Consider the following 27,714-nt stretch of genomic DNA (forward strand, 5'->3'; position numbering starts at 1 on the left):
TATTCAAGTCTGGGGAGCAAAAAGAAAAAAGAATGAAGAGTGAACATAGCTTGTATTATTTTCCTAGGCTGCCATAACAAAATGCCACAGATTGATTGACTTAAACAACCAAAATCTATTTTCTCACAGTTCTGGAGGGTAGAAGTCCAAGATCAAGGTGTCAGCTGGTTTGGTTCCTCTGGAGGCTTCTCCTTGGTGTACATATGGCTGCTGTCTTGCTATGTCCTTACACAGTTTTTCCTCTACATGTACATCATTCTATGTGTCCTAATTTCCTATTTATGTAAGACATAAGCCAGCTTGGATTAGGACTCCTAATAGCCTCAGTTTAACTTACCACCTTTTTAAGGGCTCTGTCTCCACATTTCGTCATATTCTAAGGTACTAGGTGACAGAACTTCAAAATATGAATCTTGGTCAAGGGGAGGTAGGTACACAATTCAGCACATAACAGAGCTTAAGGGACTTGTGGGACACTGTCAACCTGACCAACATGTGCTTTATAGGAGTCCCAGGAGAAGAGAGAGTAAAGGAGGCAGAATGATTATTTGAAGAAGGAAGAAATAATGGCTGAAAACATCCCCAATTTGATGGAACAAATCCAAGAAGCTCAATGAAATCCAAGGAGGATAAATCCAGGGGGATTCATTCTGAGACGCATTATAATCAAACTGTCAAAAGCCAGAGACCAAAAAAATCTTGAAAGCAGCAAGAGAGAAGTGAATTATCACTAGGAATCATCAATAAAATTATCAGCTGATGCCTCACCAGAAGTGTTGGAAGCTAGAAGACCGTGGAATGGCATATTTAATGTGTTGAAAGAAAAATACTCTAAACTGAAATTTTTATATCTGGCAAAACTGACCTTCAAAATTGAGGGAGAAATTAAGACATTTTTCAGAAAAGCTGAGGGAGTTCATTATCTGCTCTATATAAAAATGTCAAAGGGAATCCATCAAGTTGAAATGAAGGAACACTAGACAGTAACTCAAATCTATGTATCTTCATGGGTGCCTGGGTGGCTCAGTGGGTTAAGCCGCTGCCTTCGGCTCAGGTCATGATCTCAGGGTCCTGGGATCGAGTCCTGCATCGGGCTCTCTGCTCAGCAGGGAGCCTGCTTCCCTCTCTCTCTCTCTGCCTGCCTCTCTGTCTACTTGTGATCTCTGTCAAATAAATAAATAAAATCTTTAAAAAAAAATCTATATATCTTCAGTAGAGATAATTACAAATATAAAAACTAGTCTTATAATTGTGGTATATAATTCTACAGAATTTAAAAGACAAATGCATAAAGTAATTATATTTTATTGACAAGACATACAACCTGTAAAGATATACTTTGTGTCAATAATAATATAAAGGGAAGGACAGAGTCGATTTTTTTCATACAGTTGAAGTTAAGTTGGTATCAGTTCAAATTTGTTATAATTTGAGGATGTTATAAACCTTATGATAACTGCAAGGAAAATATCTATAGAGTTTACAATGAAGAAAATGAGAAGGGAATCATAATTTGTCACTCCCAAAAAACAAAACATTAAAAAAAAAGGCCATGGAGGAAATGAGGGACAAAAAATAATACATACAGAAAGCAAGTAGTAAAATAGCAGAAATAAGTTCATTATTAGTTAATTACTTTAAATGTAAGGAACTAAATTCTTCAGCAAAAGGCAGAGATTGGCAGAAAGGATAAATAAATAATCCAGCTACATGCTGTCTATAAGACATTCACTTTAGATCTAAACACCAATGATTTGAAAGGATGGGAAAAGATATTCTATGCAAATAGTAACCAAAAGATAAAGCAGACTTTAAGTAAAAAACTATTAAAAAAGACAAAGAATGTCAGTAATAATAATATAATATATAATAATTAGAAACGTGTGCATCAGACATCTGAGCCCCTTAATATATGAAGCAAACTTGACAGGATTAAAGAGAGAACTTGTTCTACAATAATAATTGGAGATTTTAGTGCCCACTTTCAATAATGGATAAACAAGATAGAAGGTCAATAAGGAAATACAGGACTTGAATAACATTATAAACCAGTTGGACCTAAAAGACAAATATAGAGCCCTACACTCAGCAACATAGAATACACATTTTTCACAAGTACACATAGAACATTCTTTAGGATTGATCATATTTTAAGCCAAATTAAAAAAATTAAACCATATAAAGTATCTTTTCTACTCACAATAGAATGAAACTAGAAATAAATAACTGAAAGAAATTAGAAAATTCACAGATGTGGAAGTCAACACACTCCTAACCAATGTGTCAAAGAAGTTACAAAGGAAATTAGAAAATACCTTGAGATAAGTGAAAACACAATATACCAAATTTATAGGATTCAGAGAAAGTAGTGCTAAGAGCTAAAACACTTAAGATTTCAATAAAGAAAGATCTAAAATCAACAGCAATGTTACACTATAAGGAACTGGAAAAAGAAAAATAAACTAACCCCCAAACCAGCAGAAGGAAGGAAATGGAAAAGATTAGAGCAGAAATTAACAAAAAAAAAAAAAAAAAAAAAAAGAGAGAGAGAGAGAGAGAAAGAGAAAATAGAAAAACAATAGAAAAAAAATCAATGAAAGTAAAATTATCTTCTTTGGAAAAATAAAAAAAAATTGACAGACTTTAACTAGATTGACTAAGGAAGAAAGAAGGTTTGAATTACTAAAATCAGAAAAGGAAGGGGAGGTGTAACTACTGATTTTATAGAAGTAAATGGATTATGAAAGAATGCTGTGAAGAAATAGCCAAACTATTGGAAAGAACCTAGATGTCCATCAACAGATGAATGGATAAAGAAGATATGTGTGTGTGTATACACACACACACACACACACACACACACACGCAAGCACAATGGAATACTATGCAGCCATCAAAAGAAATGAAATCTTGCCATTTGTGATGATGTGGATGGAACTAGAGGGTATTATGCTGAGCGAAATAAGTCAGTCAGAGAAAGACAATTATCATATGATCTCCCTGATATGAGGAAGTTGAGAGGCAAAGTGGGAGGTTTGAGGGGGAGGGAAGGAAAAATGAAACAAGATGGGATTGGGAGGAAGACGAACCATAAGAGACTCTTAATCTCACAAAACAGGGTTGCTGGGGGGAGGGGGATAGGGAGAGGGTGGTTGGGTTATGGACATTGGGGAAGGTATGTGCTATGGTGAGTGCTGTGAAGTATGTAAACCTGGCAATTCACAGACCTGTACCCCTGGGGCTAATAATACTTTATATGTTAATAAAAAAAAATACTGTGAAGAAGTGTACATCAATAAATTGACAAATTGCTAGAAACAAGTAATACTAAAACTTAATTGTTAAGAAATAGAAAATCTGGAGATCCCTGGGTGGCTCAGTTGGTGGTTCAGCCCAGGTCATGATCCCAGGGTCCTGGGATTGAGCCCCGCATGGGCTCCTTGCTTAGCTGGTAGCCTGCTTCACTCTCTCATCCCCACTTGTGCTCTCTTCTCGCTATCTCTTTCTCTCTCTGTGTCAAATAAATAAATATTATCTTAAAAAAAAGAGAGAGAACTGGAAAATCTGAATAGATTTTCAACCAGTAAGGAGACTGAATCCATAATCAAAAACAAAGAAAAGCTCTGACCAGATGACTTTACGGTGAATTCTGACTAACATTTAATTTTGTCAAACTTAACTGAAAAATTGAAGAGGGAATACCTTCTTTTTTCTTTTTTTTTAGGGAATGCCTTCTAACTCATTACCCTGATATGAACAATAGAAAAAGACACTAGAAGAAAAGAAAGCTATAGATCAGTATTCCTAATATTGATTAAAAAATGTTACAGAAAATAAAAGCAAACTGAACTACACACCCTGAACAAATGAGATTTGTTTCCAGAATGCAAGAATTATTTAACATATGAAAATTAGTTAAGGTAATAACCAGATTAATAGAATAAAGAACCACATGGTCATCTTAGTTGATGCAGTAAAAGCATTTGACAAAATTAAACTCCCTTCATAATAAAAAAACTCAATAAATTAGGAGTAGAAGGGACTTACTCAATATGATAAAAATAAAACCACATATGAAAAACTCACAGCTAATGTCATAAGTAATGGTGGAAGACTGGTTTCCTCCTAAGATCAGGAACAAGACAAGGATATCTACCTACATTCACCATTTCTGTTCTACATGTTTTTGGAATTTCTAGCCAGAGCAGTTAGGCAACAGAGGAAAAAGTAGAAGTATTCATATTGGAAAGGAAAGAGTAAAATGATACTAGAAAGAAAGAAAGAAAATTATTTCTATTCATAGATAATATGATCTTATGTGTAGGAAACCCTAAAGGTTACATCAAAAGAAGAAAGAAAGAAAGGAAGGAAGGAAGGAAGGAAGGAAGGAAGGAAGGGAGGGAGATGGAGAAAGAGAGAAAGAAAGGGAGAAAAGTATGTAAGTGTGGAGGTAGCCCAGAGCTAATAACAAGGAAAACAACAAAAAAAGAAACTCCCAACACACAAAAAGTAAGTTGCATTTCGACATTAACAATGAACAATGAACATAGAGAAAAGGAAAATAAGAAAACAACCCCATTTATAATAGCATCAAAAAGAATAAAAAAATAGGAATAAATTTAATCCAGGAAGTAAAAGACTTGTACCCTAAAAACGGCAAAACTTTGCTGAAATTAAAGAAGACATAAATAAATGGAGTAAATTCTGGGTTTATGGACTAGAATATTTAATATTGTTAACAGTACTCAAAGGGATCTACATTTCAGTGTAGATTGGGATTTCAAAATGCCAAAGGTGTTCTTTTCTGAAATATAAAAATCCATCCTGAAATTTATATGGTATCTCAAGGGGCCCTGAATAGTCATGTAGAAAAAGAACAAAGTTGGAGGACTCATATTTCCTGATTGCAAAACAAACTATGAAGCTACTATGAACTAATCAAAACAATGTGGTAGTGGAATAATTGCAGACACATGAACCAATGGAGCAATGGAGCAGAATAGACCACCCTGAAATAAACCCTTGCATACCTGGTCAAATAATTTTCAACAAGGGTGCTAAGACTATTGAATGAGGAAGAGTAGTCTTTTCAAAAAATAATGCTGGGAAAACTAGATATGAACATTCTATATAATGAATTTGGGCTCTTATCATACACAAAAATGACTTAAAATGGATGAAAGACCTAAATATAAATATAAAGCTAAAATTCTTTGAAGAAAACATTGATATTGGATTTGGCAATGGCGTCTTGGGTAGAACACCAAAAGCACAGGCCAACAAAAGAAAAAGATATATTGGACTCCATCAAAATTGAAAACTTCTGGGGCTTCTGGGTAACTCAGTCATTGAGTGTCTCCCTTTGGCTCAGGTTATGATCCCAGGGTCCTGGGATTGAGCCCTGCACTGGGCTCTCTGCTTGACGGGGAGCCTGCTTCTCCCTCTCTCACTCTCCTTGCTTGTGTTCCCTCTCTCACTGTCAAATAAATAAGTAAAATCTTAAAAAAAAAAATTAAAAACTTCTGTAAATCAAAGGACACTATCAATAGAATAAAACAGAATGGGAGGAAACACTTGTAAACATATATATATAATAAAGAACTGATATCCAGAATGTATAAGGAACCCCTACAACTCAACAACAACAACAACACCTACTTTTAAAAAAAGGCAAAGGACTTGAATAAACATGTCTCCAAAGAAGATATACAAATAACCAATAAGCACATGAAAAGATGTGCAACATCTTCTAGCTTAGGGAAATGCAAATCAAAATCACAATGAGATACAATGAGTAAAAAACAAAAATCAGAAAATTACATATGTTGGTGAGGATATAGAGAAATTGGATATCTCTTGGGCATTGCTGATGGGGTCATAAAATGGTATAGCCACATCAGTGAAGTTTAGCATTTCCTCAAAAAGTTGCACATAGAATTACCATATGATCCAGGAATTAAACTTCTAGGTTCGTACCCAAAATAATTAAAAGCCAGGACTCAAACAGATACTTGTACACTATAGTTCAGCATAATTCACAATAGCCAAAAGGTAGAAACAAACCATCTGTTGATGAATGATGCATGGGTAAACAAGATGTGGTAAATATATACAATAGGATATTATTCAGCCTTAAAAAAGAGTGAAATTCTGATACATATTACACAGATATACCTTGAAAACATAATGCTGTGTGAAATAAGCCAGACATAAAAGGACAAACATTGTATGATTCCACTTATATGTGGTACCTGAAATAGGCAAATTCATAGAAGGTAGAATGGAGGTTACTGGAGGCTGGAGTTTGGTGGAAATAGGAAGTTACTGTTTAATTGGTATAGATTCTGTTTAGGATGATGAACAAGTTGTGGAAGTGGACAGTGGCAATTGTTGTACAACATCATGAATGTCCTTAATGCCACTGAATTAATTATACATGTAACAGTGGTTAAAATGGTGAATTTTCTGTTACGTATGACAGAATAAGAAAAAAAATTTTTTAAATAGTAATGGTGAGAATGTGGGAAAACTGGATCAGTCATAGACTGCACGTAGAAAACACAGTAAGGACATAAGGGGTGGAACACCATGTCTCACATTCAATTCAGATGTCTTATTGATATAAAAATACCACAGTCCGTAAAGAGAAAATCTTTGTCACTCTGACTGATTTTCTCTATTCACTAACCATCAATTGGGTAGGAAAAGCAGATACTCTGCCTGCTGCTATGGTTTTTTAGAGAGCCCAAAAGCAAAACCTCAAAACCTTCATGTTCAATGAAATGTCAGAAACATGTAGACCACTGCCAAATTATTCATGATCACGTAAGTGTTTTCACTACATACTTTGATCATGAATGCAGTTAAGCCAATTGATTTTTTAACTTATATATTCACTGAAAGAATTCAGGAAAATTTATATAACATTTTTTATTAACTTTAAATAGTTCTTACGTATCTATTTTTTGAAATATCATAAATATTAATACCTTAAAACTGTTCCTTCACTTTTTTTTTTACTGTATCCAGTGGATTCCAAATGCCCTGTTATTAAAACAAAACAAACTTTGATCATGGAAGTTTCGAAATTCAGATTGGAATTTTGAAAGCAATGATTTTTTGGTACAGCCAACTCTGGAAAACAGTTTATGAGTTTCTTAAAAAAAAAAAAAATCTAAAACAAAACTGACCATGCAACAACATACAGTGGGGCACATGTACTTTTGGGCCTTTATTCCAGAGGAAAGGACACGTGTTCATACAAAAACCTGTAACACATGTTCACAGCAGCTTTATTCGGAATAGCCACAAACTGAGAACAACCCAGCTATCTTTTAATGAGTTAGTAGTTAAACTGTAGTACATCCGTACCATGGAATACTACTCAGCAATGGAAAGAAATGAACTATATATAGTTAAACCGAAGTTGGATGGATATAAAGGGCATTATGCTGAATGAAAAAAGTCATTCTCTGAAGGTCACCTACAGTGTATTTCCATTTATATATATATTTTTTTATATGTTTCTAAGTGACAAAATTATGGAGATGGAGAGCAGATTAGTGGTTGCTAGGAGTAATGGATATTAAGGGGGTAGATGTGACTATAAGGGGTAGCATGAGGGCAATCTTTGTGTCGTGGAATAGTTCTGTATCTTTTTTTTTTTTTAGTAGTTCTTTATATTGCAGTGGTGATTACAGGAATCTTTACATGTGATAAAGTGACATAGAACCATATACATTTTTTTTCTACAAAAGTGGAGACATATACATGTCAGTGTTCCAATTTTGATATTGTGCTATAATTATGTAAGGTGTGACCAATGAGGGAAACTGGATGAAAGATTTACTGAATTTTTTAAAAAGTACTTTATTTTAGGGGCATCTAGGTGACTTAGTCCATTAAGTGCCTGCCTTTGGCTCAGGTCATGATCCCAGGGTTCTGGGTTGGAGCCCTGGAGTAGGCCTTCTGATCAATGGGCAGTCTGCTGCTTCATCTCCTGCTTGTGCTCTCTCTCTCTTTCTCTTTACCTGAAAGTGATAGAGAGTGACAGAGAGTACAGAGGGGGAAGAAATGGAGAAGCAGGCTCCCCGATGCAGGGCTCAATCCCAGGACCACAACCTGAGCCGGAGGGAGACTCTCGACTGAGCCACCCAGGTGCCCCCAGAAAAAGATTTTATTTTAGAGAGAGAGAGCACGAACGAGCAGGAGAAAGAGCAGAGCAGAGGGAGAGGGATAAGAAGAATCCACACTAAGCACGTGGAGGTCGATCCCACAACCCTGAGATCATGACCTAAGCCTAAACAAGAGCTGGAAGCTTAACCGACTGAGCGACCCAGGTGCCCCAGATTTACTGAATTTTAATAACTACATACTGAAACCATAATATGCTTAAGACTTAACCACACCTGCCTCTAGAGGGGAGTCTTAAATTTGGTTAAGACGTTTTGAATACAGAGAGACAACTATACGTATCTTAGATCGTTCTAAGTTCAAGACTCAATAATATATTCCTAGGCAGGATGAAGAAGAGAGTGACCACATTATAGCCCTGTGAGAAAACTGAATTCAACCAAATGATTTTTTGGAAAGCTCAAGTCAAGGAAATCCAATATAGAATACAAAAAAATGCACCTTGATTTATTCAGCAACCACTTTCCAAGTACCTACTAAATATCATTCAGTGTTAGAATTGAAGATAGAAAGATGAGTACACCTAATAATATTTATTCTTTTATACTAGAATGTAAGCTCGATGAGAACATAGGTCTTTATCTGTTTTATTCACGTCTGTAATGTTCAGGCCAGTATCTGGCATATAATAGGTGCTAAATAAAAATTGCTGAATGAATGGATTCTCCTAAAAAGCCTTGAGTCTGATAAGCCAAGATTGGAAATAGGGACAAGAGCATGTGATAGATGCTATCATAGATATGCTGCCTTTTTCTCCTTCCTTTTCCATCTAAAGTGGTATCTCTTCATGAGTATTCTGATAGTACTGGGTTCAGTGTGTGCACAGTTAAACTTTAGCAGTCACCACTTCAGGGCTGGCTTCTGGACCCCATTTCCCATCTGGTTCTGTCAGAATCTTACCTTCAAGCAGGGGTAGTTACTCCAAGTTCCAGTGAGTTACTTGCGATACCTTTAAGAGTTAGGTTTGTTCCAGGCCTCATAGCACCGTTCTTTTACACAAGTTATTGCTATTCAGTTGACCCTGGGACAGCATGGGGCAAATAGGTGCCGCTTCCCCCCCTCCCCGCACAGTTGAAAATCCTGTAACTTTTGACTCCTCTGAAACTTAATTATTAATAATAGCCTACTGTTGCCAGAACCCTTACCTATAACATAAACAGTCGATAAACTAATATTTTATATGTATTATATCCTGCATTCTTATAATAAAGTAGCCTGGGGGAAGAAAAATTTTAAATCATAAGAGAAAGTACATTTACAGTACTGTATGGCTATTTATTTTTTAAAGAATCCTCCAGGTGGGGCTGGGACAAGGGGTGGTGGCAGCAGGCCTGGCCCCAGGGGGATGATGTTCTACAGCTGGTGGTCTCTGCTCAGTAGTGGTAGCAGCTGGGCGGCCTGGAAGTTCAGTACAGTTGACCCACCTGCCTGGATGTATACCGCTGGCTATAACCATCAGCAGCTTTGGAGATAGAAGGAAGAGGGACTAGAGGGACTCAGGGCAGCCCAGAGCCGGGCACACAGAGGACCCTCTGGGCATGTTCTTCCTCTTCCTCTTCAGCCCAGGCTCCTGTCTGCCAGCTGTGGGCGCTCAAACCGACCACCCTGTTGGCATATGGGCCACCTGTAGCTCTGTCTGGTACTGAGGCTTCCCTGGGGCTGCTGACGGCTCCCTGCGGGCCTCTCCTGTGTTCTCAGGGGGTAGCAGGTATGACTTCTGTGCCAGTCACCTTTGATTCTCCTGAGGAGACTGGGGTGGGAAGTTGTAAATAAATACTGTGTGGTTTTTGCTGTCAACCCTTAAAAACCCACCTGTAAGTGGACCTGTGCAACTCAAACCCGTGTTGTTCAGGGTCATCTGTATTTTAAAGTGGGATCTAGGCTATTGGGGAGGGTTAAATGAGGCGTGTAGAATGTTTATAAGTTTAAGACTTGCTTAATAATAATAATAATAATAATAATAATAAAGGCTTATTTAAGAATAGAAGGAGAACTCTGAAGTATAGGACTCTCAGCATGGGCCTCCTCAGCTCAGGCCTGGCTGTGGTGAATCCTCATCTGGGCTAGAGTTTCACTTGCTTGTAGTGGTCCTCTGTTGTTTAATCTTCTTGGGACAAACCATCTTTCAGGATTGGCACAGAATTCCAGGATTGCCTATGAAACTTATCCAGGGTAATTGGGCTGGAGAGGTTCTGGCAGAGCCTTCATTAAGGAGTACAGAGCATTCACCTCTTTGCTGCAGAGTAGAGGGATTAAAAGAGGTGATCATTTCCATTATCTGAGGCTGTGTTACCTTAGCTTCTTTTAGATTGTAAGAAGCACATTAGTTTACTTCACTGTAGGGGTTTATTATAAAAAATGTGTCTCAGTTGGCCTTCGTGAAAATTCGACATTGTCGCAGTTACGAGAGTAGCTTTCCTGTTATATCCTCTTTGTTCTCCAGTTCACTTGTTACCAACTATAGTGTTTTAACCATTTTGATAAGTCAGTTAATCCTTTCCTCTACTCTTCTTCCACTCTGTTTCTCTGGTGACTATGAACTCTCTAATGCATTCTTCATTTCTCTTAGCATCATACTTCTTAAAGGAAAGTGGCAGATTGGGTTTGTCTAGTTGTTTATTATCCAGTTATTTGAAGCTCTCATGAGTTACCTCAAAGGCCCCTTAGATGGCCTCTGGGTTGGAAGGTGTTTCCTGGTCATAGTCATTTGTAACTAGAGTTTCAGTGTCTCATCATCTAAATTATAGTGATCTCACTGGAAGAACTGTTTGTGGTCATTTACTTAGAAGGAACCGGTGGGGCCTTGGTAGATACTTGAAGCATCATTTATTAATCTTTCTCAGTGGTCATTGGGAGCTTTTGGATTGAAGGAGAAGTAGAAAGTGCTGCACATACATACATGGGATATGTTTCTGGTTCCCAAAAGGAGTAGCTCAGGTTAATCAATACAAAATAAAATTATTTTTACTTGTCCTGGTTCACTAACCTTTTGTAGAAGTCAGTGTTCTAGAAATTAATATCAACTCAGGTATATGTATTATATTTCTGATTTTCATCCCTGTTAGTAAATTTTTATGGCTTTTGCTATAATTAATGAAGTCTTACTAAAAAAGAAACAAAGGATCAAGATGTATACTGGGATTGTACACGTCACTGAACCATTAAATAAGACTTAAAAAAGGGAAAGACTGGATTGTTGTGACATGCATCCCACCTAATATACAAGGAGTTAGCTACTCAGGAGTACATGTCTTTCTGCACTTTGTCCTTAGCTGGGATAGTAAGCTAAGATCCAGAGACCTTCATGAGGGTTTTGTATGAAGGCCCTCTTTGGGGAATGCATATTTTCCTAAAGGCCAGGTGGCTGAAGAATGAGATTTTGTGGGTGGTCATTGTACCTTCTATGTCTTCTCCAAGAAAATAGGTAAGACGTTAGAGACCATGATAAACTGGTTTTAATGTTTGTTGAAACATGTGGAGAGTCAGATGCTAGTTTTGAAAGGGATTACTGTACAGTTGGCATGTCTTGATTTTATCAGTAGCTTCATTCAATTTCGCTTAATGAAAATAGTTATTTTTCTCATTTTACCAAAAACTAGTGAAAAAAATTTTTTTTAAGATTTTATTTATTTATTTATTTTAGAGAGACAGTGCACGTGAGCCAGTGCAGGGAGGTGCGGAGGGAGGGAGACTCCCGCTGAGCGGGTAGCCCTACATGAGACTCGATCCCAGGACTCTGAGATCATGACCTGAGCTGAAATTAAGAGTCAGACATTTAACTGACTGAGCCACCCAGGTGCCCCCAGTGAAAACTTTGTAATGGATGGGAATCACTGGGTTATATGGTTAATAGAGCGAGGTGGTCTCTTTGCTGGTTGATATCTATACCAGAGAATGTTGTTCTATCCTGAGGGGGAACATACCAGACCATGAGTCTGGGCCATATCAAATCCACCAAGGGTGCCATTGCTGTGTTGGAAGCTTGGAGGAGAGAATCTGCAGGATGCAGGAAAGACAAGGCCCAGGTGGGTCTGGTTGAAAGACGTTTACAGGATTAAGAATGGCTCTGCGCAAGAAGGAAATTCTTAGAACTCTAGCTCCAGGGTGGTTATGCTCTAGATCTAAATTCTCAGAACTCTTCCACTCAGTTCATTCCAGTGAGGTTAGACTAAGAAAGAAAGTTGTCAACTTGCTTTATCTAATAGACTTTGTTTTGAAATATACTATTTTTCTATACTCTGTGGTTAGTGATTGTAGTCTACCTAGAAGGGGAAAAATCTGAACTTGATTGGAGGATTCTCTGCTATTTTAGAGTTGCATTGTCTCTAATTTTACTTTATTTATTTTTTCCTTCAGGTTGCTTGATTGGAGCCGTGAATCTCAAATCCAGCAACCGAACCCCAGTGGTACAGGAATTTGAAAGTAAGTACAAGGGAGACTACTAAGAGAATGGGCACCATCTAATGGACATTTGGTAGTCTTGCAGCCTACTCAGGACAAACACAGCACATCCATACAGTGCCCAAGAGATGTTTGGGTGGGTGGCTCTGTAGCAGTGCATTTGATGTGCACATGTGTCAGTGAAGCCCTTTTCAGCAGGCCGACAGGGAACTCTGCAGGTTTTATATTGGCTAGAATCAGATCCCTGCCCTGGTTTTGTACATATATAACAAAGAACTTCCTTATATACAAGCAGAGTATTAAGGCCTTGCTAATCACCTTTAAAAATTTTTCTGGCTAAAATTCATCTTTTCTTAGAGTCATTTGGAACTTGAAGATAGATTTTTTAAATGTACATTTAAGACTTCTTTCAAATTAGAGATAGCTTGCAGGGTCCAGATATACAAGTGATCATAAAATTGTTTCCCATTCTGTAAGAGTTCTTCTTCTTCTTCTTCTCCTTCTTCTTCTTCTTTTTTTTGGCTCATTAGGTGTGGAATTATCTTGTATCATTACGGATTCACAGACAAGTGACCCCAGGATTGAGTGGAAGAAAATTCAAGATGACCAAACCACATATGTGTTTTTTGACAACAGAATTCAGGGTATGATTCTCTAATCCCCTCCTTTATTCACAGGGCCCAGACATATACTTGTGCCCAGAGACTTTCCTCTGACTGGTCCTGCATCTGTATCCAGGATTGGTTTGTTTTTTGTTTTGTTTTGTTTGTTTCACTTCTGAAAAATTCAAACACGGAAAAGTAATGAGAGTAGTCTATTGAATCTCCCTGTCCCTGTTACTCAGCTTCAACAAGTATCACCTCATTAGTTACGATTTAAATCTATCTGTAGCCCATCCTATTGTGCAATGAGAGTGAATGTTGTCCTATGCCATCCTCTTATCATGGTCCCATTCGTGATACCAGCTGCATGTGTTAATCAGAAGGATCACAGGGAACAGCAAGGAGATAAGACAGGTATTTGCTGAGCACCTACTGTGTCCCAAGCTTCCTACATTGAGAAAGCATTTGCTAGAACAGACATCAGCATAAGGTATCTCTGATCACATGAAGTAGGAGCAGGGCAGCTGGTGGGGGAAGCTTCCCAGAAGTGGCATCTAGGCTGAGCTGTGAAGCTGGTTATCCAGGCCAGATGGTGATGGGTGGGGTGGAGGAAGGTGTTGGGCAAGAAAGAATGCTCTGCATATAGACGTGGAAGCAAAAGGCAGGTTGGCTTAAGGAAACTGCAAGTTCTCTATCACAGGTGGGATTTAAGGAAGGGAGAGAGGAATATCTCCACACAGCTGGTGAGGCATGCCAAGGCCAGGCAGGAAGTACTGAACACCATGCAAGAATGGACAGCATCTTGAGTTCCGTAAAGATTTTTTTTGGAGGGAAGGGAGATGACTTCATTTTCAGTTTAGAAAGACTTGACTCGGCTGCTTTGTAGAGGAGATTGGGAATGGGGAAAACTCAGAGCAGGGGTGCTAATTTAGATTGTTTTGCAGATGCCAGAAGGGAGCTGCTGATGACCTGAGCTAAGATTGAGGCATTGTAGAGAGCAATGGGGAGGACTTGCTAGGAGCTGGCTGTGGCGAGTGAGGGAGGGAGAGAAATTATAGATGACGTGCAATGGTACCTTACCTTCATTTTGACAGAAGGGATGGGAGGAACATGAGGGACAAATGCAATAGCTTCTAAGGGCTGGCTTTGTTGTTCTCCGAGAAATTGATAGTTGAGGCTTCAGAGAAGAGGAGAGATGTCGAAACAGCTAAATCTCAGTCTTCCTGCTTTGGGTCCCCAATATCATCAGGCTCTTAAAAATCTTTTGGGGACACCTGGGTGGCTCAGTCAGTTAAGCATCTGCCTTCAACTCAGGTCTGATCCCAGGGTCCTGGGATGGAGCCTGCTGCTCAGCGGGGAGTTTGCTTTTCCTTCTCCCGCCCCACTCCTCCTGCTTGCGCGCTCTCTCTCACACACACTCAAATCTTTTTAAATATTTTGTTGTTTTTTTTCCTTCACCAGTATATCTCCCACCTTTTAATTTTGAAGAGATGGAAATGTTTTTTCCAGAAAACAAGTCTGGTTTCTCTGGCAGTTTAGGCTGCTGCTGATAAAGCCTGTACGTGCATTTGTGATCATCAGAGAACCTAGGTGGGGAATTTTTTCTTTTTTTTTTTTTAGGTGAGAATTTTCTTAAAGAACTTCCTGTTTGTAGGCACCTGGGTAGCTTGGTTGGTTAAATGACTGCCTTTGACTCAGACTATCATCTGGGAGTCACAGGATCAAGTCCCACATTGGGCTCCCTGTTTAGTGGAGAGTCTCCTTCTCTCTGTAACTCTCTCTCTCTCTCTCATTCTCTTTCTCTCTCAAATAAATAGGATCTTAAAAAAGATTCTCTTTCTGGGAATTAAACACCTTATTCTTAGCCAGAGGGATGAGGAGGATATTTATACACAAAATATGAAGGCTGCAGGAAAATTTGAATCTTTCTTGGCCTCATCTCTTGTCTCAATTCAGGACTGTGCCAAAAACATCCTGATATATTTTTTTAATGCCCCCCCCCCTTTTTAAAAGATTTTATTTATTTATTTGACACAGAGAGAGCACAAACAGGGACCAGCAGAGGGAGCTGCAGAGGGAGAGGGAAAAGCAGGCTCCCCACTGAGCAGAGAGCCTGATGTGGGGTTGGATCCCAGGACCCTGGGACCCTGGGATCATGCCCTAAATTGAAGGCAGACATTAACTGGCTGAGCCATCCAGGCACCCCAATCCTGATAGATTTTTTTAAAACTTTATTGTTGAAGTATGGGTGATATACAGTGTTATATTAGGCTCACGTATATAACATAGTGATTAGACAAATCGTACTCAATGCTCCCTGCAAGAAGAGTAGTCACCATACAACATTATTACAATATCATTGACTCTATTTCCTCTGTCATACTTTTTATCTCCATGACTTATTTTATAACTGGAAGTTTGTTTCTCTTAATTTCCTCTTCACCTATTTTGCCCTGCCACCCACCCACTCCCCTTTGGCAACCACCAGTTTGTTCTCTATATTTAGTAATCTGTCTTTGGCTTTTTTTGTTGTTTGGTTTGTGTTTTAGATCACACATATAAGTGAAATCATATGGTACTTGTCTTTCTGTCTGATCTCTCTTCACTTAGCATATATTCTCTAGGCCTGCTGATGTTATCACAGATGAGTAGATCTCATTCTTTTTTATAGTTGAGTAATATTCTCAATTATACACACACACACACCATATCTTTGATAGATTTGCTTACATGGTAAAAGTCTAATCCTCCACTAACGGCTACTGGATAGCAACCTTCTTATTAGAAAATGCCTTTGCAAGTGTTTATCTTTTGTCCTAAGCATTTTTCTATTTTTATTATATTATGGTGAATCCTTCCTGTTCTTACCACCAGTCATCAGGTTTTAGTAATAATTATTTTCTATTTTTGTGTCCTTTTTTCCCCCCTAATTCCTTCCCTTATTTGTCTTTTTTTTTTTTTTTTTTTTAGGATTTTATTTATTCATTTGACAGAGAGAGCACAAGCAGGGGGAACAGCAGGCAGAGGCAGAGGGAGAAGCAGGCTCCCCACTAAGCAGGGAGCCCAATGCGGGACTTGATCCCAGGACTCTGGGATCACGACCTGAGCTGAAGGCAGAAGCTCAACTGACTAAGCCACCCAGACGCTCCTTTATTTGACATTCTTTAGGTTCTTCATGCTTCTTTGAAAGAGCTACCATCTTTTTATACTTTAAAAGTTTTAAATATTGAGATATAGTTCATACAGCATAAAACTCACATTTTTTAAAGTGTATACTTCAGCAGTTGTTAGTATATGCAACAAAGATGTGCAACCCTCACTGCTATCAAATTCCAGAACACTTTTATCAACCCCAAAAGAAACTGCATATCCTTTGGCAGTGACTTCCCTTCCCCCGTGTCCCCACCTCCAGGCAACCACTAATCTACTTTGTTTCTATGTATTTGCCTATTCTGGGTGCTTCATATAAGTAGAATCATACAATACGTGGTCCTTGGTGACTGACCTCTTCCACTTAGCATATTATTTTCAAGGTTCATCCACGGTGTGGCATGTATCAATACTTCATCCCATTTTATATGGGTGCATAATATTTCATTGCACTTAGGCCACTTTTTTTTAATCCATTTATCAGTTGATGTACACTTGGGTTATTTCCAGTTTTTGGCTGTTATCAATAATGTAGCTATGGATATTCATGTAAGAATAATGTTTTTTGTGTAAACATAAGTTTTCATTTGGGGATGGATAAATCACCAAAAGTACAATTGCTAGGTAATATGGTAGTTATATATAAACTATATAGAACCTGTCAAACTATATTCCCAAGTGGCTGCACCATTTTACATTCTTTCAGCAGTGTTTTTCCCTATTTCCTCCCTAACATTTGTAATTGTCCATCTTTTTTTTTTTTTAAAGATTTTATTTATTTGTTTGAGAGAGAGAAAGAGAGAGAGAGAGAGAGAGAGAGAGAGAGAGCATGAGAGTGGGGAGGGTCAGAGAGAAAAAGAGACTCACTGCTGAGCAGGGAGCCTGACTTGGGACTCAGGATCATAACCTAAGCTGAAGGTAGACGCTTAACCAACTGAGCCACCCAGGTGCCCCTGTAATTGCCCACCTTTTCAATCTGGCCGTTCTAGTGGGTGTGAAGTGATATTTCATTGTGGTTTTGATTTGCATTTCACTGGTGACTAATGATGCTGAGCATATTTTCATGTTCTTGGGGGCCATTTAATATACTTTCTTTGGAGAAATGTCTACTCAAATCCTTTGTCTATTTTTAATTAGGTTATTTGTCCATTTATTGTTGAGTTGCAAATTCCTTATATATTTGGATACTAGTTCTTTTTCCCAGATACATGATTTGCAGATACTTTCTAGTGGATTGTCTTTTCAAAACTTGAATGTGTTGTTTGAAGCACAGAAGTTTTAAAATTTTTTATGAAAGTCCAGTGTCATTTTTTTTTATGCTTGTGGTCTTGGTGCCATTTCTAAAAAATTATTGCCTAATCCAAGGTCATGGTGATTTTTATCTGTTTTTTTCCTGAGAGCCATACTGTTAACTCTTGTTTTAAGTTTTATTTTTTAGAGAGTGAGTGCTTGAGATACAGAGCACAAGCAGCAGGGAGGGACAGAAGTATAGGGACAAGCTGACTCCTCACTGAGCAGTGGGGCTTGATCCCAGGACCCTAGGATCATGGCCTGAGGCATGATGAAGGTCTTAACTGACTTAAGCCACAGCTTAACTGACTGAGCCACTAGGAGCCCCCATATTGTTAACTCTTAGAGGAAAGTCTTTGTTGTATATAGTGTGAGGTAGGAGTCCAGCCTCATTCTTTTGCATGTAGATATCCAGTTGTCCTAGCACCATTTATGAATACTGGTTGTTTTTTTCATGTTGCTTGTTTGATTTTTTTTTTTTCTCTTTTAATGGGGAGTCCTGGCTAGGAATGAGGAGAACGAAATAAGGTCCATGCTTGCTTGCTTGCTTGCTTGCTTATTTATTTATTTATTATTTTAAAAAGATTTTAATTTATTTGTCAGAGAGAAAGCATGAGCAGGTTGCAGGGGAGAAGTAGAGGTAGAAGGAGAAGCAGGCTTCCTGCTGAGCAGGCAGCCCGATGGCAGAACTCGATCCCAGGACGCTGGGATCATGACCTGAGCTGAAGGCAGATGCTTAACTGACTGAGACACCCAGGCGTCCCAAGGTCCCTGCTTTAACAACAGAGACACATGTAATGAGTCCTTTTACACACCAGGTACTATTTTGGTGCTCAGTGTCCTTAGTTTACCTCTCTTTTACAGGAGCAGAAGGAGAAGCCAGTCTGCAGTGTCCTTACTGAGGCATTAAATGCTAGCCCCAGAAGCCTCCTTCTTCACAGGTGACAAAGATGTCTTTAAAGTCTTTTTGTGTTCTTCTTTTCTGTAGGAGATTTGGCAGGTCGTGCAGAACTATTGGGGAAAACCTCTCTAAGAATCTGGAATGTGACCCGGACAGACTCAGCCCTTTATCGCTGTGAGGTGGTTGCTCGAAACGACCGGAAAGAAATTGATGAGATTGTCATTGAGTTAACTGTTCAAGGTAGGAACTCACATAAAGTTAAAAATATGTTCCCCCTTTTAGACCTCATGAATCTGTCTATAAAATAAAAAAGATTGGGGAGGCGGAAAAATAAATAAAAATTAAAAAAAGAGATTAGCTCTTTCTTTCTTCCCAAAGGCATATCCCTGGGGGTATTGCAGGCCTTAGGGGGCAGGCGGTTGTAGGAGCTTGGACTGCCTGAGTTGGGATAGAAGGCGAGAAGGGAGGTGGAGCTACGGCCACCCACCCCCAACCAGCTGTAGGAAGTGCTCCTCAGGAGGTGTGGGCATTAGAAATGCATTGTGGGTTATACATGGGGGTGAGCTGTGTGTGGGGCAGATGCCATGGCAGATCCAAGCCCATGGGCGTGACATGGCTGTGGCAGTGGTGCATCCCCAGGCTGGTTTTCCTTTTTTGTGAGCAGGTTTATTATGGGCTTTCAGAAGAATCAATCCATGTGGCTGATTTGAAACCCCAACTCGAATTTCTTCCACAGTGAAGCCAGTCCCTCCTGTGTGCAGAGTCCCGAAGGCTGTACCTGTAGGCAAGACGGCCACGTTGCACTGCCAGGAGAGTGAGGGCTACCCCCGGCCGTACTACAGCTGGTACCGCAACGATGTGCCGCTGCCCACAGACTCCAGAGCCAATCCTAGATTCCGAAATTCCTCTTTTCTCTTAAACTCTGAAACAGGCACTCTGGTAAGATCTCTTCTTGGACGTGAGGATAGAAGAAAAGTCTTTGTTGAGGAAGGGATACTTATGGTGGGAAGAGCACTTACTAGGAAAAACAATAAACTTTATAAGACAGGAACTAAAAACCTATAATGTTGGGGATTCTGTGGGAAAAATGAACCCTCCCTCCTTTGTATAAGCAAGTAAGTTCTAAGAGGATTAAAATAAAGGAAGGGAAACTTGTAAAATAAAGGTGATTGTGTAGGTCTATTAAAGAAATATAATGGATGAGTGATGTTAGGGTCCTGATGTGAATAACCACCTGTAAAAATCACGAGACAGGGAAACTGGATTACTGGTGGCATATTCGATGTTAAGGAATTGTTCATTGCTTTAGGTACAATAAGGTATTATAGTTATAATCTGAAGAAGTCCTTGTCTTTCAGAGTTGCATGCTGAAGTTTTTATGGGTAAAATGTGTCTAGAATTTTCTTCAAAATAACCCAGTGATGGTAGTGGAAAGTGGTTGGGGGGCAAGATGCAGTTACATTGGTCATGTATAGAAGACAGACTGCCCTCCGCAGCAGCATCTCAGCTGGGCTTTTCTACAGCCAGCCCTCCTGATCCTTGGCGTATTTAACTACAGGTAGTAACAAGTCAGGTTATATAAGATCCTCTGTATTTGTATTGCCCAAGTGTTGCTGAGAAACAATTCTTCTTATTATCTTCACACTGCATTCTGAATGTTGCTTTGATATCTTAAAAAATCTGAGGGGATCTCATTGTTCAGGAGCTCTTGGGCAAGACTGCTGGGGAAGAATATCAGGGAAGAACCTGACAGTGCAGGAAACTGAAAGGAAGCCAAGAGCAAATGAGATATTTTACTGAGCTCTGGACTTAGCACCTTGTTGGGAGGCCCGGGTGGCGGAGCATAGTGATGTCTTCAGTCCACAGAGGTCTGCCCTCGTGATTGGTCTCATAATTTACTTGTAATTTACTGAAATAGGTTTTCAATGCTGTTCACAAGGAGGACTCTGGGCAGTATTACTGCATCGCTTCCAATGATGCAGGCTCAGCCAGATGTGAAGAGCAGGAGATGGAAGTCTGTGAGTTACTTTTTGAAACTATTTCATCTGAAGACTGGCAAGTGGATAGAACATTTTTAATTTAATATTGGACCATCTTTAGACAACTGGTCTCCTTTCTTCTGGAGATGACTAAATTCACCAAAACCCATCCGGGTACATTGAAAGGAAAGATGAGAAAGTTCGGAGTAACAGCTAAGTGACTAATAAGTGGTTACTTGAAATATGTTTATCTCCTCAAAATAGACTGGTGTTGGGAACATAGCTAATCATGTCACTTTAAACTGAGTTTGTTTTTTTAAAAAAATTTTAAAGATTTTATTTATTTGACAGAGAGAGCAAGCCAGAGAGCACAAGTGAGGGGGAAAAGCAGAGGGAGATGGAGAAGCAGGCTCTCCACTGAGAAGGGAGCCTGATGTGGGGTTCTAGGGTACTGGGATTATGACGTGAGCTGAAGGCAGCCACTTAACCAACGGAGCCTCTCAGGTGCCCCTTAACTGTGTTTAATAAACTCCACTTCTGGGATGTAAGCATCTGATTCTTGATCTTAGCTCAGGCTTCATCTCAGGGTCATGAGTTCAAGCCCTGTGTTGGGCTTCATGCTGGGCGTGGAGCCTACTTAAAATAAATAAATATATGGATAGATGGAGGAAAGATAGAAAAAATTACTTCATTTCTTTGGTAATTGATAAGATCAAAACATTATGTCATGTAAAGTCTCTAGAAATTTATCCAGTTATAACCATTTTGTGGTAAGCTGACAGTCAGAGGTTTAGCCTCAATAACTTTACCATGCATGTTCTGTGATGATGCCATCTCTAGGGTGCTGGTTCTAAAGGAGAGGTGTTGAAGGCAGGATGGGGCAGATGGAGCATGTCACATTCAGTCATCTGCGGAGCTATCTCAGCCCCTCCCTCCTTCCTGAGAATAACTGACCCCAGAGCAGTGTTTTCCAAGCTTGCCTAATTATGAGAATCCTTTGCACTGTTTCATGTACGGATTCCAAGGCCCCACCCCAGGCTTATGGACTTAGTCCTCAGGGGAGGTCTGGAAATGTCTGTGTGTCAAACACAATTCCAGGGGATTCTTGTCATCTGTCAAATTCAGGAAACTGCTCCAGGGCAGGAGGGAGACTCTTGGACTTTGCCCCAGACCTACTGAATCTCTCTGTAGTGATAGAGCGTGGGAATTGACATTTGAAAAGTTAAAATTCCAATTTTTAAATGCACACTTGCATTTGAAACCCCTGCATTAAGATAAGGGAGAATTTAACAACTTCCAAGTTAGCTGGCTTATGTTGCTATATCGCTTGCATGTTTTCCATTGCATTTTTGTCTGTGTGGAGGAAACAACCCCAGTGCCCCACACTGATGTGGACTGGGGCACCTATGTGGACTGGGGCACCTTTGCCCGGTATAGAGAAATGGGAAGAGAGGGTCAAGGGCCTTCCTCCAAGAGACTAGAAGATATGAGGCCATGCAGCTGAGAGTGAAAGGTCATGTTCCTACCTCATATTTTTACTTTTCAGTCTTGTGCAACACTAGTTCTTTTTCCCCCAAATAATGCATAGCAAAGGAAATCCGTAGAAATTAGGAATTTTTTCTTTGGGATTCCTGGCTCCTTAATTCTGTCTCTATAAAGTGAAACAATTTTCTCCATTAATAATATTTTTAGGAATTTAGCCAGAAGATTGTAAAACCTTTTAAAAATGCTAAGCCCCTTTTTAAAAGATTTTTTTAAAAATTTATTTATTTGACAGAGAGAGAGAGATCACAAGTAGGAAGAGAGACAGGCAGGGGGGTGGGAAAGCAGGCTCCTTGCTGAGCAGAGAGCCTGATGTGGGGCTTGATTCCAGGACCCTGAGATCATGACCTGAGTTGAAGGCAGAGGCTTAATCCACTGAGCCACCCAGATGCCCCCTAAGTCCTTTTTAATATCAGATTAAGTATAACAGCATTTGAACTTTGGAGGTCTCAGTACTTTTTACAAGTGAGAGCAGGGGTTTGGGGTCCTGTATGTTCCGGGCTAAAGTGTTAAAAAGTGGGGACACCTGGATGGCTCAGTGGGTTAAATGGCTGCCTTTGGCTCAGGTCATGATCTCAGGATCCTGGGATCGAGACCACATTGGACTCCTTGCTCAGCAGGAAGGCTGCTTTTTCCCCTCCCAGTCCCCCCGCTTGTGTTCTCTCTCTCTCGCCATGTCTCTCTCTGTCAAATAAATAAATAAAATCTTAAAAAAAAAAAAAAGTTGAAGTGGTCTCACTCTGCTCTTCTGGCTGGAGTAGGCATGACAGGGCAGATGTGGGAAGTGGAAGGATGCAAAAAAGAAGTGGGGTCAAGGACTTTTCTAAGACCAGATCCCTTAATCCCTTTTTTTTCCAGATGACCTGAACATCGGTGGCATTATTGGGGGAATTCTGGTGGTCCTTGCTGTACTGGTCCTGATCACTGTGGGCATCTGCTGTGCGTACAGACGGGGTTACTTCATCAATAATAAGCAGAATAGCGAAAAGTGAGCCTGTCTTCCGTCTTAAATGACCAAACCAAAGTTTAAGTTGGCATTACATGAAAAATCAGTCATTGAAGCCCTCTCTCCTTCCTTTTCAGTTATAAGAGTCCGGGGAAGTCAGATGGAGTGAACTATATCAGGACAGATGAGGAGGTAAGGAAAGGAGTGAGGCAACAGAGCAGACATTGATTAGGAAACCTAGTAATTGAAGTGTTTCCAGAAAAAATGACATTCGTCCTTGGAAACCTTCCTAATGCAGAGTTTTTACACACCCCTGGCATTCAGTTTGCAGGCTCTAGTAGTAGATGTTACCTTTGAAGAAGGGTTTCATTTGATTTGTTTTGCCATAAGTTTCCTCAGGGAAATGGGGATTAGATCTGGCTTCCAATTTCTCTCTCCCACTTAGGCCCCTAGGTTTGTCAAGGATGGCCGTTTCTAACCTGTTTTGGCCTTGCAGGGCGACTTCAGACACAAATCATCATTTGTGATCTGAAATCTGATGGTGTGACTGACGGGGCACATGCAAATACCTCTACCAGAAACTCCTATCAAGAGCAGCCCGGGAGCCAAGTGCACTTGGACAGAGCTAGACACTTGCGCAAAAGCTTTTTGTTTTGGCCAAAGTTGACCGCTACTCCTTTCTTACTTTTTAACAAGCCACACGAATAAAAGAATTTTCCTCGAGGTGGGCATAGTCATCACAAGGGGGAAGAAAAACCACACAACTGTATTTCACTGAGGCGGATTCCCAGTCTGTTTCTGGCCTGGCTCCCACCTGAGCGTTAAGGTGAGCGGAAAGCTCTTGCTCACAGAGGCCGGGCTGGGCATTGTGGCCTGCGAAGCCAGTTTATTTGCCGCTCACTTACATCAGCCCAGGTGAGTCCCATGTGTGTTCCCACAGGCAGCCATGTAGCACCAGCATTGCAGGGCTTGGGAGCACAACCCACTGCAACACCCTACAGCTGCAGAGTTTGAACAGTGAACCCATCTATGTGATGGTCTTGTTTCACAGCTGCCCATAGCCAGCATGGCAGATTCTTCTTGAAGGTTTTGTTGATCAGTATTTTAGTGTCCATCTTGGAAAATCTATTTGGATCAGAATTTTATAAAAACAGCCCAAATCAGGAAGGTAAATTGCTTGTCCATGGGCGGGGGGGTAATATTTACATACAAACCTTCATCTTAGGCAAAATCTGAAATGGTACTGAAATAATGCTCTGCTTTTCTATCGGTGTTTATTTTATAAAATTTTACATTCTAAATTTTTGCTAAAGATGTATTTTGGTTATTGAAGGAAAATTTCTATTTAAACTGTAAATATGTTGTCATACAGTGTTAAATACCTATTTTTTTAAAAAAAATTTCAACTTAAGGTAGGAGTTCCAAGCTACTAGTGTTAAATTGGAAAATACCAATAATTAAAGAGTATTTTAACCCCAAAAAAATCCTCTCGAGGAAGCTTACTGGAACATTCCTTTTTCCCACATAAGTTTCAGCATTTTTCACAAGAGAACTACATTGTCTATACATCAAGCCATTGTTACTTAGGAAACTTTTTTAAAAATCCAATTGAATAATGTCAAAATCTGTTTACATCTCTCCAGAAGAAAATGTAACCTCTAAGGTTGGCTTTGAACAGTGTCTTACTGGATTACTCAGACTACCTAAGCCCAGAGACACCACCCATAAGTGCTTGGATGTACCTGTGAAACTATGTTAGCCAACCCCCGGGCTTGAGTCCTGCATCACTCTCTAAGTCGATATTGGCTGTTAACTTTGAAGGTTAGCCAGCATGTGCACTGCCATCTTTATTGGCTTGACAGTGGCTTTGTGTGCTGATTAGCTTTACAGTTAGTTGTAAGGTGGACATTTCAAGAAGGGTGGGTGTCTTCCCTGTGGTATCCCAGCCTTTGGATCCCCTGTGACAGAGCTCTTTGTGGATGGCTCCTGAAACAAAGCAGCCTCTGCTGTTTGGTTTTAAAATTCATTTTACTTATTTGTGTAGTTCATAAGACTGTCCAGGGCCAAAGGCCGTTCTGAAAACTACAGTAATGTTTTTTAAGAAAATGAATTCCACTCTTCCTCTTTGCCATGAAGAAAGCACAGAGACACCACAGGTTGTGTCTCACTTCACAATAAACCCATTGTGTGGTGGCGGCGAGGCCATCCCTTTGAAGAACATCAGGTATTGTAGCCAGAGCAGAAAGCCTGATGGTGAGGAAAGCGAAATGCCTGAATCAAAGGCCATATTCTGATTTTTTAATTTTAAAAAGTCTACCCAAGACACTGTTGCTCACTGGGTGTGGGACATTAGAAACATCATTCAAAAGCCTTTGTTCTTCAAGAGCAGATGTTCTTCACCTTAGATACATTCTGTGTTAAACTCATGATGTGAAGCTGTTTGAAGAGGGAGCTTCTCAGAAGAGCGCCTCCAGTCCCAGTGCCTCCAGTGTGCTTCAAGGATGGTTTTTATTCAGAAGGATATAGTCATCTTGAGATTAAACTTCCAGTGTCTTAATTTTTTATACTTGGAGGGTGTTTTTTAATTGAATACTTGAGACTTATGTTGACTTTTCTTTTTTAAGTTCTGTGAATACTCTGCCATGGGCTATTTGGCAGAAGTGGTGGGCAACTCTTCATAATTGCTTAATGGTACCCATCTTCTTTTGCGTTTGTGTCTTGAATGCTTAGACTTAAGATATCCCTTCATCTTCACCCCATCTTGGTAGAAAGGGATAGTGTTCCTGTTCTCTAATTGTTGGGGAGTAACACTCTAGCTGCCATCTTGGTTGTCCAAGTGATAGGACGGCCTTGTTGACTCCCTTCTTGTGACCACAACACCTCCTATCCTAGTGCCATGTGAACTGGGTCTGACAGAAGTGAGTATGGAGTCTGGGAAGTTGTTGCCTAATTTGTTGTTTACATTACTGTAAAAATGTAAACAGAAAAGGAACATTCATGTGTTTTTAAGATGTGAATGTGATTGAAGACTTGGAGCTTCTATAAGGCTACTGTGGCTTCTGGTGTGGCTGTTGCTGTACATAGACTTTGCAGACTTGTACTAACACACCTATAAGTTGGTATTTGTTAAACCTCATTTATAAAAGCTTTTAAAAAAATCAACTTTGTCTCATTATTTCTCCTCCTTATGTGCTCTTATGTTGAGATTACCTCATCTTCCTAGCATTTTGTTAGGAAGGTATACTTAAAATAGCACAATCCCAGGTTTCAAAAGAGGCTGCCATCAATTACCATCTACTTGATTTGGAGATAACTGTCCTTACTCAAGGGCAGCTTTGTGACTCTCTCTGCCAATGACATCTCCATGTGTGTCACCATTCATATATGGGAGGACTGTAGAATAGACACAATGCACAATGACATTCTACCCCTCAAATCCAACTACCCCATTTATACTAAAAAAAAAATACCAACACAGTAACCCTGTAATTTTGCTTCTATAGTACTGGGATTAAAAAGGGAACTGAATGAATTTTTTCCCCAGTCACTCTTGGATAAAACATGAGTGTACATGTGTTTTAAGGTTACCTAACGGTATCAGCAGAAGACACCAACACCTTACCCCTTCATGGGAGCAATCTTTATGGACTGTTAATACAAACCAGCATTAGTGCATGCCACACATAGGTGGAACTTTCAGGAGCCAGCCCAGGTTTACATTTGAAGACAGATGTGTGCTATTAGGAGGCAGACAGCTTCTGTCAGGGGACAGAAGCAGAGGGACAGATGAGCTGAACCTTAAAGACAAAGGGAGTCATTTTTTTTTCCTAAAAGGAAAGTTGGGTTTTATTCTTTTTCTTCCTTTTTTTTTTTTTTTTTTAAACAACACACATTTATTTCTCACAGTTCTTGAGGCAGAGAAGGTTTTATTATTCTTAAACACTTAATGTGAATCAAAATGACTACCAGTAAAAGCTCTGTTCTAAAAGTAGAAATATTCTATTAAATAACCAGAAGGCTATATTTATGCTTAACCTTTATTATTCCATTTTATAAAGCTGTACACTTTAAAAACCTGCAATTTATAAATAAGAATAAAAAAAATAATTACAATGAAAATTTCATCATTAGATACAGGAAACTACTGTACTATAGGGAATTCCGACCATATAACAAACAGAGCCTTCATTTATATAAAAGAAAGCTGATCTGTTGAGTTCCTTAAAGGCCAGAGTATGCTTTATCAGAATGAACATGATACTTTCAAATGGAATAAAATTAGAATATTAAATAGCTAAGGCAGTTCTATTATATATATATATATACACATATATATGTATATATATATATTTTAACCACGTATTGCATAAAGAGAAATGCAAAAGTTTGGCCAGCCACACAGATAAACAGTTAGAGTGATGGAGTCACAAGAAAAAACTCTGGTATCACACAGTAAAAGTTTCCCTCACCCTGAGAGTAAGGGAGGTGGACTCTGCCTTTCCACAGGCAGGAGACAACATCTCCTTAGAGCTCTTGCCTCCTGGATACTCCTGAATGACTGTTTCAGTTGGCTGTTTTCAGGGGTATCTTTCTGAGTGACCTCCTGCTAGGGGCTGGGTTATCTTTATTTCTAGCCGGGGACTTCACATTCCACTGCTGAGGCTGTGGCGGCCTAGGGAAAGGAAAGAGACAATCATTCTGGAACTAAAG

General features: G+C 39.5%; 2 protein-coding genes across 4 annotated transcripts in view; one reads left to right on the plus strand and one right to left on the minus strand.

Annotated features, from left to right (window-relative positions):
• Positions 1-26,166, plus strand: part of JAM3 (junctional adhesion molecule 3) — a 92,199-nt gene extending 66,033 nt beyond the window's left edge. For both annotated transcript variants that reach the window (XM_059185460.1, XM_059185465.1), the window contains 8 exons: positions 12,550-12,615; positions 13,125-13,238; positions 18,625-18,777; positions 19,274-19,476; positions 20,456-20,555; positions 22,917-23,046; positions 23,142-23,196; positions 23,501-26,166. In XM_059185460.1, the coding sequence (XP_059041443.1) occupies positions 12,550-12,615; positions 13,125-13,238; positions 18,625-18,777; positions 19,274-19,476; positions 20,456-20,555; positions 22,917-23,046; positions 23,142-23,196; positions 23,501-23,536 (857 nt within the window). In that variant the 3' untranslated portion in view covers positions 23,537-26,166. The remainder of the gene's footprint in view (positions 1-12,549; positions 12,616-13,124; positions 13,239-18,624; positions 18,778-19,273; positions 19,477-20,455; positions 20,556-22,916; positions 23,047-23,141; positions 23,197-23,500) is intronic.
• Positions 25,313-27,714, minus strand: part of NCAPD3 (non-SMC condensin II complex subunit D3) — a 70,727-nt gene continuing 68,325 nt past the window's right edge. For both annotated transcript variants that reach the window (XM_059185447.1, XM_059185439.1), the window contains one exon: positions 25,313-27,676. In XM_059185447.1, coding sequence (XP_059041430.1) covers positions 27,568-27,676 — 109 coding nt within the window. In that variant the 3' untranslated portion in view covers positions 25,313-27,567. The remainder of the gene's footprint in view (positions 27,677-27,714) is intronic.

Source organism: Mustela lutreola, chromosome 1 (genome assembly GCF_030435805.1).
Source record: "Mustela lutreola isolate mMusLut2 chromosome 1, mMusLut2.pri, whole genome shotgun sequence".
In the NCBI taxonomy this organism is placed as follows: Eukaryota; Metazoa; Chordata; class Mammalia; order Carnivora; family Mustelidae; genus Mustela; species Mustela lutreola.